The following is a 14,262-nucleotide window of genomic DNA, read 5'->3' on the forward strand; positions in this document are numbered from 1 at the left end:
GCCAATATAAAAGGAATAGAAGTGGTAAAAAAGAACTTGTGGGTTTAACCAATCTTGATTTTTTTGTATAATTCTCCTTTAAGGGGGCGTGGCTGGGGGTGTGTCCTATGCCTGCATACTTTTGCTGATAGGTGTCCCTCATTCCCTTCTGAAAAAGTTGGGAGGTATGGAAATATAGAATGTTAAAGCAAATAATTTTTACAATGACTTGAGCCTTTTATGTGCGATGTCCACTGGGTGAAAGGAAAGTACAGACCCCGTCACTGGGTACAAATACTCCTTAACCGACTATTACATTGATCTAGAGCAGTGGTTCCCAGGGCTTTTTTTCATCAGGAACGTGGGGGAACGCAGTTCCGGCACCTCCAGCACTGAATGTATGTCATGGTAAGGGGTGTTGGGCAGTGGCGGCTGGTGCTCAAAATGTTTGGGGGGGCGCAAACGAAAAAAAAAAATTGCAGCCTCACTGTGCCCATCACATGCAGCCACTGTGCCATCAAACGCAGTCACTGTGCCATGCCATCAAACGCAGCCACTGTGCCATCAATTGTCACCACTGTGCCATGCAACACAGCAACTGTGCCATCAATTGTCACCACTGTGCCATGCCATCAAACACAGCAACTGTGCCATCAATTGTCACCACTGTGCCATGCCATCAAATGCAGTCACTGTGCCATCAATTGTCACCACTGTGCCATGCCATCAAACAGCAACTGTGCCATCAATTGTCACCACTGTGCCATGCAACACAGCAACTGTGCCATCAATTGTCACCACTGTGCCATGCCATCAAACGCAGCTACTGTGCCATCAAACGCAGCCACTGTGTCATCAATTGTCACCACTGTGCCATACCATCAAACGCAGTCACTGTGCCATGCCATCAAACGCAGCCACTGTTCCATCAATTGTCACCACTGTGCCATGCCATCAAACGCAGCCACTGTGCCCCTCAATTGTTGCCACTGTGCCAATTGTCACCACTGTGCCCTTTAATTGTCACCACCGTGCCCCATGATGCCACTGTGCCCATTGTCACCACTGTGCCCCATGATGCCACTGTGCCCATTGTCACTCACCACTGTGCCCCATGATGCCACTGTGCCAATTGTCACCTCTGTGCCCTTTGTCACCACTGTGCCCCATGATGTCACTGTGCCCCTTTCCCTGTAAAAAGCACTTACCTAAGTATTCCATGTCCTCCCTCAATGTCTTCTGCCGCTGTGGTGAAGCTTCAGCCAATCAGGTTCCTGATAACCAGAATCCGGGAACCTGATTGGCTAAAACGGCGTTTGTCTTATGCAAGGAGCGCAGATTGCCTGCGCTCAGAGTATAGACATCTGAGAGCCGGAGAAAAGCCTATCAGAGCCGCTGGCTTTGATAGGCAGTTCCCCTCAGCCAACCAGCTGCCGCTATTCGGGTAACCGGCGTCCCGCATCCGGTTATCTGAATAGACCAGGCAGCTGGCAACCAACCAATAACATACATTCGTGCATTTATGCATGAATGTGTGTTATTTGCGAGAGGGGGTGGCGCTGCAGCGCCCTCTATAGACGGCCGCCAGAACTGCGGTTAAAATGTCAAAATGACATTTTAGCCGAATAAAAGTTCTTAAAGGGCCCGTTTTTTTTTTTTTTTGGGACTGTGGGAGGGGGGGGGGGGGGGGGGGTGGCGCCCGTGCGTCCCTATGGACGGGCCGCCACTGGTGTTGGGGTGTGCTGAACAATCTGTTGATGCTGGGAGATCTATTGGCGCTGGAGAGATCAGTTTTTTTGCAGGGAGGGTCTGTTGTTGCTCGGGTGGTATTTTGTTACAAGAGGCCCATTGTTGCTCAGGGGTCTATTGTTGTGGGAGGGATCCATTGTTGCTGGCTGTAGGGGGATCTACTTTTCTTGATATCATTAACAAATTCCATACAAATTGCTTAAAACCACAAAATGAAACTTGGTTCTGTGTTCTCTAAAATAGGTGGTACTGGGAAGTGGGTAGGGGTGGAACCAAGGGGCATTGCGCAGAGGTGGGTAGGGTACAGAGATGAGGGGTGACTCAAAAGGGAATTCCTGTACCTATATATTGAGAAAAAAAGGCCTGGTGGTTCCCAACTTCAGTCCCTCAGGTACCCCCAACAGGTAACTGGTGGTTTAATTCTCCTTTAACCACATCAAAACTGGGCACTTTCACCCCCTTCCTGCCCAGGCCAATTTTCAGCTTTTAGCGCTGTCGCAATTTAAATGACTGTACCCAAACAAATTTTTTATCATTTTGTTCCCACAAATAAAGCTTTCTTTTGGTGGAATTTGATCACCTTCCACGATTTTTTTTTTTTGCGCAACAAATAAAAAAAGACCGAAAATTTAGAAAAATTTATTTTTTCTTTGTTTCTATAAAAAAAAACAATTGTGAATAAGTACGTTTTCTTCTTCAGTGACGGGCACTGATAAGGCGGCACCGATGGGCACAGATGAGGTGGCGCTGATAGGCGGCACTGATGGGCACCGATAGGTGGCACTGGTATGCGGCACTGATGGGCACTCATAGGCGGCACTTATGGGCACTCATAGGCAGCACTGATAGGTACTTATGGGTGGCACTGATGGGTGGCACGGATAGGTACTGATTGGCACGAATGGGCACTGATAGGTGGCACTGATGGGTACTTATGGGTGGCACTGATAGGTGGCATGGATGGGCACTGATAGGTGGCACTTATGGACACTGATAGGTGGCATTGCTGGGCATCACTGATTTGATTTGTTCCATAATGGTGCCAATCAGTGCCCATTTGTGGCACACAGAGAGAGACAGAATGGCACACAGAGCGGCACACAGAGAGAGATGCAGAGAGAGAGACGCAGAGAGAGAGAGACGGAGAGAGAGAGACGGCGAGAGAGATGGAGAGAGGCAGAGGCAAAGAGAGAGGCAGAGAGAGACAGAGGCAAAGAGAGAGACAGAGGCAAAGAGAGAGAGAGACAGTGGCAAAGAGAGAGACAGAGAACGAATGAACTGTCTAAACGACCAAATTTTGCCTGATTATTCATATAGTGTATGGCCAGCATAAGTTGCTTGCTGCAGAGAGATAAGAGTAGAAACACCAGTGGCCGGGCGAACTAAGCATCAGTGCGCCCTAGGCGGCTGCCTAGTTTGCCTAGTGGTAGCACCAGCCCTGTCTGTAGCAATTTACAAGGTGAAAGGCCGCAGCAGTGGCTGATCTGTGCCAGACATTTGTGAACACAGCCAAGAAATGCAAAGGCATGCTTGCATCACAACAAAGATGAGAGCCAAAGGAGAGAAAAGTAGATGAAGTCATTGCCAGGAGGTGTACTGTGATCTCTGTGAGAGCGAGGTAACAACTACCTGGAAGTGGTACACCTACTCATTACTTAGCATGTTTTCACTAAACACAAAGAAATATATTTGATGCTAGCTCCCCTTTATACTAATAACAAAAAAAATGCATCTATTAACCACTTAACCTCCCTGGCGGTATGATTCTGTCTGGAATTACGTACCAAAAGCGGTACAATTATTTTGCAAGGAAATTTGGCGTTTTATACTGTAGGCCTGTAATTCTTAGGAATAACTCACTTAAATCTGACCAAACAAGAGTCTAGTAGGCTCCCCGGGTATGATTTTTTTTTTAAAACAAAATTATAAATTATAATATAATAAATAATTATAAATAATTATAACAAATAATAATATAATTATAATAAAAATTATTCAATAATGTAATCAACTCAAAATCACTGAAATTTGCTCAGTTGCAGAATTGTCGCTGTCATTATTTTTTTTTTTTTATGACGAATTTCCCCACAAATCGCTATCGCTCATTTCTGCAAGTGATTATAATTTATTATCGCTGTTTTCTAGCTGATCTAAAACCATTTTTGACATAAAAAGACACTTTTGGACAATCTACAGTTTGCAGGCAGAAAGAACAGTTTTTATTATATAAAAGAACATGTAGGGCACTGGGCAGACCACTAGGGACAAGGGGGGGTGTATTTTTTACATACAGTACTGTAATCTATAAGATTACAGTATACTGTATGTAAGGTGTTTGTTTACTTTTTTGAATTTGGCGTCTTTCTCCGCTCCCGTGCGTCGTAATGTCGCAGGGAACGGAGATCGGCGGCACACGGGGAGACTGTGAATCGAGCGAGGTCCCGCTCGCTCACACAGCGGGGTGGCATCGCTGGATCCAGGGACAAGGTGAGTAATTTGCCTGTGGATCCAGCGAAAGGTAAGCTGCGCCACTGCACGTCCACCCCGAGCGTGACTCGGGGATACCGATCTTAGCATTGAAAACCAACCCCGAGTCACGCTCGGGTTTACCGCCAGGGAGGTTAAGGACCGCCTCCTGCAGATATACGTCGGCAGAATGGCACGGCTGGGCACAAGCACGTACCTGTACATCCTTTTTAAGTGCCCAGCCGTGCTCCGTTACCGTGGCCACGGGACCCACGGACCCGATCGCCGCTGGAGTCCTGCGATCGGTCCCCGGAGCTGAAGAATGGGGAGAGCTGTGTGTAAACACACCTTCCCCGTTCTTCACTGTGGTGCTGTCATTGATCGTGTGTTCCCTAATATAGGGAAACGCGATCAATGATGTCACACGTCCAGCCCCGCCCCCCTACAGTTACTAACACAGATGAGGTCACACTTAACCCCTTCAGCGCCCCCTAGTGGTTAACTCCCAAACTGCAATTGTCATTTTCACAGTAAACAATGCATTTTTATAGCACTTTTTGCTTTGAAAATGACAATGGTCCCAAAAATGTGTCAAAATTGTCCGAAGTGTCCGCCATAATGTCGCAGTCACGAAAAAAAATGCTGATCACCGCCATTAGTAGTAAAACATTTTTTTTTATAAAAATGCAACAAAACTATCCCCTATTTTGTAAAGCTATAAATTTTGCGCAAACCAATCGATAAACGCTTATTGCGATTTTTTTTTGCCAAAAATAGGTAGAAGAATACGTATCGGCCTAAACTGAGGAAAAAAATAATGTTTTATATATTTTTGGGGGATATTTATTATAGCAAAAAGTAAAAAATATTGCATTGCTCTATTTTTGTTTATAGCGCAAAAAATAAAAACCGCAGAGGTGATCAAATACCACCAAAAGAAATCTCTATTTGTGGGAAAAAAAAGACGCCAATTTTGTTTGGGAGCCACGTCGCACGACCGCGCAATTGTCAGTTAAAGCGACGCAGTGCCGAATCGCAAAAACTGTCCGGGTCCTTTACCTGCCTAAAGGTCCGGGTCTTAAGTGGTTAAAGACTCGTATAAAAGCTTTCGATCAATTGACTTATGAGATTCTTTTTTATACCAGTGCTATAAACAGTATAATTCTGTAGCGCCCCCTTGCTTTCAGCATGGGCACTACACTAAAGTTAGTGGGGAATGGGAGAGTTACTTTGCTCCCATTCGTGGTTTGTCTAAATTTGGGACTTCTGTCATCCAAGAAATGTCCACTGGGTCAGTCTGTGGTCAAGGGGTACAATACCACCCCTTGCCGGCAGTTGGCGCCAGAGGGGTTCTGGCAGAGCAAGTTTTCCCCAGCAGCCAATTGGAGAAGTTTTCCCTTGCGGGGCATGGTGGGGGAGGGTATATCTGTGACAGGTGCAGGTGAAGATTTATCTTCGCGGGGTCCCCGTTCCAGGTGCGGTATCCACCTTCAGGGTAGGCGCATCCATGGACCCCGCCAGCGCGCCCCACCTGGCCAAAGCTGAATCAAACTTCATCCTGAGGAGAAAAGGGACCCCAGTGTTCCACTGGGTCCCATGACTTGTTGAGAGGATCCCAGTCTGGGATCGGGCGTCCGGACCACTGACAGGTATGCTTGCTGTCATCCGGGGGCCTATAAAGGAAAAGTCAACTGGGAGGATTCGCTCTCTTTGTTCACCTAAGTCCTTTATTGAAATTGGCCTGTGGCAGAGGCCCTAGAGCCGGGTCTGTGAGAGAGACCTGTTCCTCCCAACTAGTTCAGAGTGACGCTTCGGCTGCCAGGCCTGTTATGGGGGTCTGTCCGGGGGCACTTTACCCACTCCGAGCAGAGTGGCGACGAGTTACCAAAATTGGTACTATACAGAGCAGTATTTACTGCTCCATTTAACCACTTCCTGACCGCCGCATGTACATATACTTCGGCAGAATGGCACGTACAGGCACATTGGCGTACCTGTACGTCCCTGCCTAGACGTGGGACCCCCCCCCCCCGCTACATGCGGCGGTCGGATTCCCACGGGAAGCGATCCGGGACGACGGCACGGCTATTCGTTTATAGCCGCACCGTCGCGATCACTCCCCGGAGCTGAAGAACGGGGAGAGCCGTATGTAAACACGGCTTCCCCGTGCTTCACTGTGGCGGCGCATCGTTCGAGTGATCCTTTCTATAGGGAGACTCGATCGATGACGTCAGTCCTACAGCCACACCCCCCTACAGTTGTAAACATACACTAGGTGAACCCGAACTCCTACAGTGCCCCCTGTGGTTAACTCCCAAACTGCAACTGTCATTTTCACAATAAACAATGCATTTTAAATGCATTTTTTGTTGTGAAAATGACAATGGTCCCAAAAATGTGTCAAAATTGTCCGAAGTGTCCGCCATAATGTCGCAGTCACGAAAAAAATCGCTGATCGCCGCCATTAGTAGTAAAAAAAAATAATAATAATAAAACTATCCCCTATTTTGTAAACGCTATAAATTTTGCGCAAACCAATCGATAAACGCTTATTGCGATTTTTTTTACCAAAAATAGGTAGAAGAATACGTATCGGCCTAAACTGAGGGGAAAAAAAATGTTATATATGTTTTTGGGGGATATTTATTATAGCAAAAAGTAAAAAATATTGCATTTTTTTTTTAAATTGACGCTCTATTTTTGTTTATAGCGCAAAAAATAAAAACTGCAGAGGTGATCAAATACCACCAAAAGAAAGCTCTATTTGTGGGGGAAAAAGGACGCCAATTTTGTTTGGGAGCCACGTCGCACGACCGCGCAATTGTCTTTTTAAGCGACGCAGTGCTGAATTGTAAAAACCCCTTGGGTCATTTAGCAGCATATTGGTCCGGTCCTTAAGTGGTTAATATCCAGGCCTGATACCGCAAGGTTCTCTTCTCTTCCCTTCATCAACCTTGACCTTCCCAATACGTGTTGATGTTGGCCGTGTTTGGCCTGGACAATAAAGCATTGAAAACCCTTTTATTGGCTGTCTGGACCTTCGTTCACTACCGCTGTTCTCACAATTACACCCCTAGACACCGCCAGGGTAACTTAGTAGGCCGATCCCAAAATCAACCAGCGGCTCCTTCGGGGGTGAGCGCTACAATTCTTTTTAGAAATATTGGCCCAGATTCTCAAAGGGATTACGACGGCGCAGCGCCATGTACGCCGTCGTAAATCCTAATCTGGCCCGTCGTATCTATGCGACTGATTCTTAGAATCAGTTACGCATAGATATCCATTAGATCCGACAGGCGTAAGGCTCTTACACCGTCGGATCGTAACTGCAATTTTTTTTTCCCCCGCTAGGTGGCGCTTCTGTCGTTTTCCGCGTCGAGTATGCAAATTAGCTAGATACGCGAATTCCCGAACATATGCGCGGCCGACGCAGTAAAGTTACGACGTTTATGTTAGGCTTTTCCCGGCATATAGTTGCCCCTGCTATATGAGGAGCAGCCAATGTTAAGTATGGCCGTCGTTCCCGCGTCGAAAATTTATAAAATTACGTCGTTTGCGTAAGTCGTCCGTGAATGGGGCTGGACGTAATTTACGTCCATGTCAAAACCAATGACGTCCTTGCGACGTCATTTAGCGCAATGCACACCGGGAAATTTTAGCGACGGCGCATGCCCAGTTCGTTCGGCGCGGGGACGCGCTTCATTTAAATGAAACACGCCCCCTACCCGCCGAATTTGAATTCCGCTGGGTGTTTTGCGCTATGCCGCCGCAACTTTACAGGCAAGTGCTTTGTGAATAAAGCACTTGCCTAAAAAACTTGCTGCGGCGTAACGTAAATGAGATACGTTACGCCCGCCCATTTTTGCGCCATTCTACGAGAATCTGCCCCATAGTTTTGCCAATGTGCAAATAAAGACAGTTTTGTGAATTAAATCATCATCAGCTTTGACAGAATAAAAAAAAAAAAACTGTCTTCCTTTTCAAGTTCCTCTTCGAATTCAAGTGCAACAGTTGCGCAATTTTAATTATAAACGGCTCCATAACCCTTCCTCAGGTGCTTCCTGTACATATACTGTTGCAACAGAAGACAGATTAAAATGAATTAGAAAAAAAAAGGGCTGGCCACAAAAAGTCATATAAAAGGTAAATTCCGGCATGGACTATTGTGTTCTCATAAAATAATCTCGCGTGGTTCCAAGAAAGGAATTTACCAAGTAAGATATTCAGCCGCTGAAGAGAAATGCCGGAATGATAATGTTTTAGAAACATTTTTATTCAAAATTGTAAATGATATCTGTACACAGGGAGAGTCCATGCTTGTCCGCGACATATTTACTACATACGGCTCATAAACACAGGCATATAATTTTATATAGGATCTGGCTGACAACGAGGTCTTATGAAAAATCTTGTCTATAAAGTGTACGCATGTAACTTCTGGGCTAACATTTACATGCGTACAGCTGCCTAGCTTCCTTCATTACTAGGTTGCAAGCGGCTCCTGCCACCTAGTGTCGCTCATTGCTAGGATACAGGCGGCTTATGCTGCCTAGTGTCCTTTGTTGCTAGGTTGCAAGCGACTCCTTCTGTCTAGTGTCCTTTGTTGCTAGGATGCAGGCGGCTCCTGCTGTCCTTTGTTGCTAGGATGCAGGTGACTCCTGCTGTCCTTCATTGCTAGGATGCAGGTAGCTCCTGATGCCTAGTGTCCTTCTCTGCTAGGACGCAAGTGTCTCCTGACATCTAGAATTTTTTATGGCTAAGACATGGGTAGCTCTTGCCGCCTAGAATCCTTTATTGCTAGGATGCAGAGGACTCCTGCTGTCTAGTGTCCTTCATGGCTAGGATACAGGTGGCTCTTGCTACCAAATGTTCCTTGTTGCTAGGATGCAGGCGACTCCTGCTGTCCAATTTTCTTTCGTTGCTAGGATGCAGGTGGTTTCTGACACCTTGTGTCCTTCATGGCTAGGACACAGGTGGCTCTTGCTGCCTAGTGTCCTTCGTTGCTAGGATGCATGCGACTTCTGCCATCTAGTGTCCTTCGTTGCTAAGATGCAGGTGGTTTCTGACACCAAGTGTCCTTCATGGCTAGGATACTGGTGGCTCTTTTTTCTGCCCAGTTTACTTTGTTGCTAGGATGCAGGCTACTCCTGCTGTCTAGTGTCCTGCAATGCTAGGATGCAGGTGGTTTCTGACACCTAGTGTCCTCCATGGCTAGGATACAGGTGGCTCTTGCTGCTTATTGTCCATTGTTGCTAGTACACAGGTAGCTCTTGTCGCCTAGCGTCCTTCATTCCTAGGACATAGGCAGCCTTCATTGCTAAAAAGCAGGTGGCTCCGCCACCTAGTTTTCTTTGTTGCTAGGGCACAGGCAGCTCATTCTGCCTAGCATCCTTCGTTGCTATGACGCAGGCGGCTCCTGCTGCTTAGTGTCCTTCATTGCTAGGAGGCAGATGGCTCCTGCAACCTAGTGTCCCTCATTGCTAGGTTGCAAGCGATTTCTGCCACCTAGCATTCTAAATTTCTAGAAAGCAGGTGGCTCTGCCCTAGCATCCTCTTAGGTTGCTAGGAGGAATGTGGCTCCAATCGAGTAAATTTGTGCTCTACACTGTACACATGTAAACGGCTTTTGCCATACCGTGTACGCATGTAACATTTGTGCTAACATTTACATGTGTACAGCTGCCTAGCCGCCTTTGTTTCTAGATCGCCACCTAGTGTCCTTTGTTGCTAGGATGCAGGTGACTCCTGCTGTCTAGTGTCCTGCAATGCTAGGATGCAGGTGGCTCCTGCTGTCTAATGTCCTGCAATGCTAGGATGCAGGTGGTTTCTGGCACATAGGGGGTTATTTACGAGAGGAAAATCCACTTTGCACTACAAGTGCAAACTACAAGTGCAAAGTGCACTTGAAATTGCACTTAAAGTGCACTTGGAAGTGTAGTCGCTGTAGATCCAAGGTGGACATCCAAGGAAAATAAAAAACAGCATTTTAGCGTGCACATTATTGGATAATAAAACCAGCAGCGCTTCCCCTCATTTCAGATTTACAGCGACTGCACTTCCAAGTGCACTTTTAGTGCAATTTCAAGTGCACTTTGCACTTGTAGTTGCTGATCACTGCCATTAGTAGTAAAAAAAAAAAATGTTATAAAAATGCAATAAAACTATCCCCTTTTTGTAAACGCTATAAATTTTGCGCAAACCAATCGATAAACGCTTACTGCGATTTTTTTTACCAAAAATAGGTAGAAGAATACGTATCGGCCTAAACTGAGGAAAACATTTTTTTTATATATTTTTGGGTGATATTTATTTTTAGCGAAAAAAAAAAAAAAAAAACGCAGAGGTGATCAAATACCACCAAAATAAAGCTCTATTTGTGGGAAAAAAAGGACGCCAATTTTGTTTGGGAGCCACGTCGCACGACCGCGCAATTGTCAGTTAAAGCGACGCAGTGCCGAATCGCAAAAACTGGCCGGGTCCTTTAGCTGCCTAAAGGTCGGGTCTTAAATAGTAGGGCACCTATAGGCATAAGTGAAAAAAAAGGCAGCTTCCACATTTCTGCCCAGGAGGGTTACCCTTTAAAGTTTTTTTCGAGATGACACGTTCATTTTAATTCAACGTATTTTCTTTGACAGGCAAGGAAATATTGTGAAACGCCACTCTGCCACCGCAAGAAGAGGGAGGCCCCCGTCGACATAAAAAAAAGACACAATGGTGAGATAAGATTGAACCAATTTTTGATGAGATCTCCTCTGTACAAATACCTCCCCCACTTACCACTTCATCACTATAGGTACGCTCAACACTTCCCTCCTTTAACCCTGCCACTATAGACGAGGTTGCTAAACTTTTAATAATGTATAATGACTTGCCCCTTGGATCCTGTTCCCTCACAAACACTACAGTCACCATCTGGCTCTATCCTACACTCTCTAACTCACATCTTCAATCTCTCCCTCTCTACTGGCATCTTCCCCAACTCTCTAAAACATGCTCTAGTCCCCCCCCATACTTAAAAAGCCCTTGTTGGATCCCAACAACTGCACTGGTCATCTCCATACCTAAAAAGCCCTCGTTGGCTCCCAACAACTGCACTAGTCACCCCTATACTTAAAAAGCCCTTCTTGGATCCCACCAGCTGCACTTGTCATCTCCATACCTAAAAAGCCCTTGTTGGATCCCAACAACTGCACTAGTCACCCCCATACCTAAAAAGCCCTTGTTAGTTCCCACCAGCTGCACTAGTTACCCCTGTAACGGAATGACCCGTGACACCCAGAGACTTTTGAAGGATGGGGGGTACTCCTGTGCCAGCGTTACTAATGACTCTTGGGTCTAGGGTCACCCTGTGCCCCTTTTGGGCATAGGGTGACTGATAACTGATAATTCATGTATTGCAGGAGATCTGGACATATTACAGGTGATTTCATGCTGACCCACAACAGGTCAATAGGCTCCTGAAAGACATTCCATTGTCCATTGTGTGATGCTAATACTGTGTTGTGTCTATTGTACTGATTAAGTCTGAAAGGTCAGATGTCTCATTTCAGGGGTAGGGAATTAGCATGTCAGTTATGTTTAGTAAAGGAATGTGTTTTGTGAATAGCAGGTGAGAGTCATAACGTCTGACTTCGCAGGTGTAGTAATTAGGTCATGTTAATTATGTCAGACCGGTGCCGAAAAGTCTGAGGGATGTGTATTGGAGACTCGTTAACCCCCCCTTTGTGTGATGTGTGGGTGGAGTGTGTCTTTGTCCCTGTGATTGACTGTAACATGCCTGTACTGCATAAAAAGCTAAGAGTGTACCATTAAAGATTCATTCATACATTTTGAAACCAGAGAACAGAGCATATGTCTCGTCTGTCTGGGGAATTGGTATGGATCGTGTCTGGTGGCTTGTCGGACAAGCTGTCTTGGGTTGATGGAATGGAAGATCGTGAACGATGTTAACCCCTGACTGTTACAACCCCCATACCTAAAAAGCCCTTGTTGGATCCTAATAATTGCACTAGTTACCCCATACTTAAAAAGCCCTTGTTGGATCCCACCAGCTGCACTTGTCGCCTCCATGCCTAAAAAGCCCTTGTTGGATCCCAACAACTGCACTAGTCACCCCCCATAACTAAAAAGCCCTTGTTAGTTCCCTCAGCTGCACTAGTTACCCCCATACTTAAAAAGCCCTAGTTGGATCCTAATAACGGCACTAGTCACCCCTATACTTAAAAAGCCCTTGTTGGATCCCAACAACTGCACTAGTCACCCCCATACCTAAAAAGCCCTTGTTAGTTCCCTCCAGCTTCACTAGTTACCCCCATACCTAAAAAGCCCTTCTTGGATCCCAACAACTGCACTAGTCACCCCCATACCTAAAAAGCCCTTGTTAGTTCCCACCAGCTTCACTAGTTACCCCCATACTTAAAAAGCCCTTGTTGGACTCATGAAACCGAAATTCTTCCTGTTTGGCCTTTCTCCATTGAAAATAGCCAAACCCCATAAGAATTTACTTATTCATATTCTCACGGCTGCATGATGCCTGGTTGCCCTTAACTGGAAAAAGCACTTGCCACCCTCCCCAGAAGCACTTCAAAGAAGCACTTCAGAAGGGTCAAATGACCGCTAGGATGCGGAATAGGCTGGAGGACCACGATAAGGTATGGGAGTGGCATCATCAGGAGGACCCACCATGAGCCTGCGTCTGAGCCAAATCGGTAACCTTCCCCCCCCCCCCTTACTTTTTCAATTTTTCTCCTCTTTCCCTCCCCTTCCCTCCTCTTTTCCTCCCCTTCTCTCCCCTGTTCCTGTTCTGTTGTTAATTTTTTTTATGCTATGTTCTATATGAATCCAGAACTCCAGTACAACGCATTACCGTTCAAATTCAATGCTATTACTGAAGCTGTGATGTCTCTTGATAATTGTAAAGAAGGCCCCTCCCTTCTCGCAACGTTGGCGTACTGTTACGCTTTGATCACATTCTTGTACTGTTTTCTATTGCTGTGGTAACCAATAAAACAGTTATTTAAAAAAAAAAAAAGCCCTTGTTGGAGCCCACCAACCTATGACCCATCTCCTTGTTCCCCTTTACCTCCAAACTCCTTGAACGCCTGGTCTACAACCGACTTAGCGACCACCTCACTAAGAATAACCTTCTTGATCCCCAGCCTGGATTTTGCTCTCAACACTCCATAGAAACTCCTCTCCTAAAACTCACAATCATTTTACTAAAGGCTAAAACCAATAGTCACTATTCTGTACGACTACTCCTGGGCCTCTCTGCTGCTTTTGAAACAGTGGACCACCACCTCTTCCTCAAAAAAACTCCACTCCTTTGGTCTTCATTGGTTCCCATCGTACCTATCCCACCGCACCTTCGGTGTCACTTACCATTCTATCGCCTCCTCTCCTCTTCATTTTTCTGTCAGGGCCCCCCAATATTTTGTTCTTGGACCTCTCCTATTCTCAATCTACACTTCCTCTCTTGGTCAGCTAATAGAATCCCATGTCTTTCAAAACCATTTCTAAGCTGATAACTGTCACAAACTGGACGTAATTTACGTTCACGTCGAAACCAATACATCCTTGCGGCATACTTTGGAGCAATGCACACTGGGATATGTACACGGACGGCGCATGCGCCGTTCGTAAAAAAAAACGTCAGGTCACCCCCCAATAACATAAAACACGCCCCCTCATCCTAATTTGAATTAGGCGCGCTTACGCCGGCTCCATTTACGCTACGCCCGCTGTAAGTTAGGAGGCAAGTACTTTGTGAATACAGTACTTACCTCTCTGACTTAAGGCGGCGTAGCGTAAATACGATACGCTACGCCGCCTTAAAGTTGCGGCGGCGTCTCTGAATCCAGCTATGTATTACAAAGAGAAGGTCAGGGCAGGAGTAATTCAAGCTCAAGCAGAAGTTCAGGTCAGGCAGCAGGAAGACAAGCATCAGGAATTAGAAACCGAGACTGAACAGGAGATCCAATCCAATGTCGATCCAAGGATCAGCGGCTGCCCATGCAAAGTAAATCAAGGTAATGGTTGGTTACATTGTCAATGTTCCTGCCCTCATTA

The 14,262-nt window shown here is 46.0% G+C and overlaps 1 protein-coding gene across 1 annotated transcript in view; it reads left to right on the forward strand.

The window, feature by feature from the left end:
* Positions 1-14,262, forward strand: part of LOC120930622 (tumor necrosis factor ligand superfamily member 12-like) — a 103,227-nt gene that overhangs the window by 61,460 nt on the left and 27,505 nt on the right. The window contains exon 9 of the mRNA XM_040341798.1: positions 10,830-10,908. Coding sequence (XP_040197732.1) covers positions 10,830-10,908 — 79 coding nt within the window. The remainder of the gene's footprint in view (positions 1-10,829; positions 10,909-14,262) is intronic.

The sequence above is a fragment of the Rana temporaria genome, chromosome 3 (genome assembly GCF_905171775.1).
Source record: "Rana temporaria chromosome 3, aRanTem1.1, whole genome shotgun sequence".
Taxonomy (NCBI): domain Eukaryota; kingdom Metazoa; phylum Chordata; class Amphibia; order Anura; family Ranidae; genus Rana; species Rana temporaria.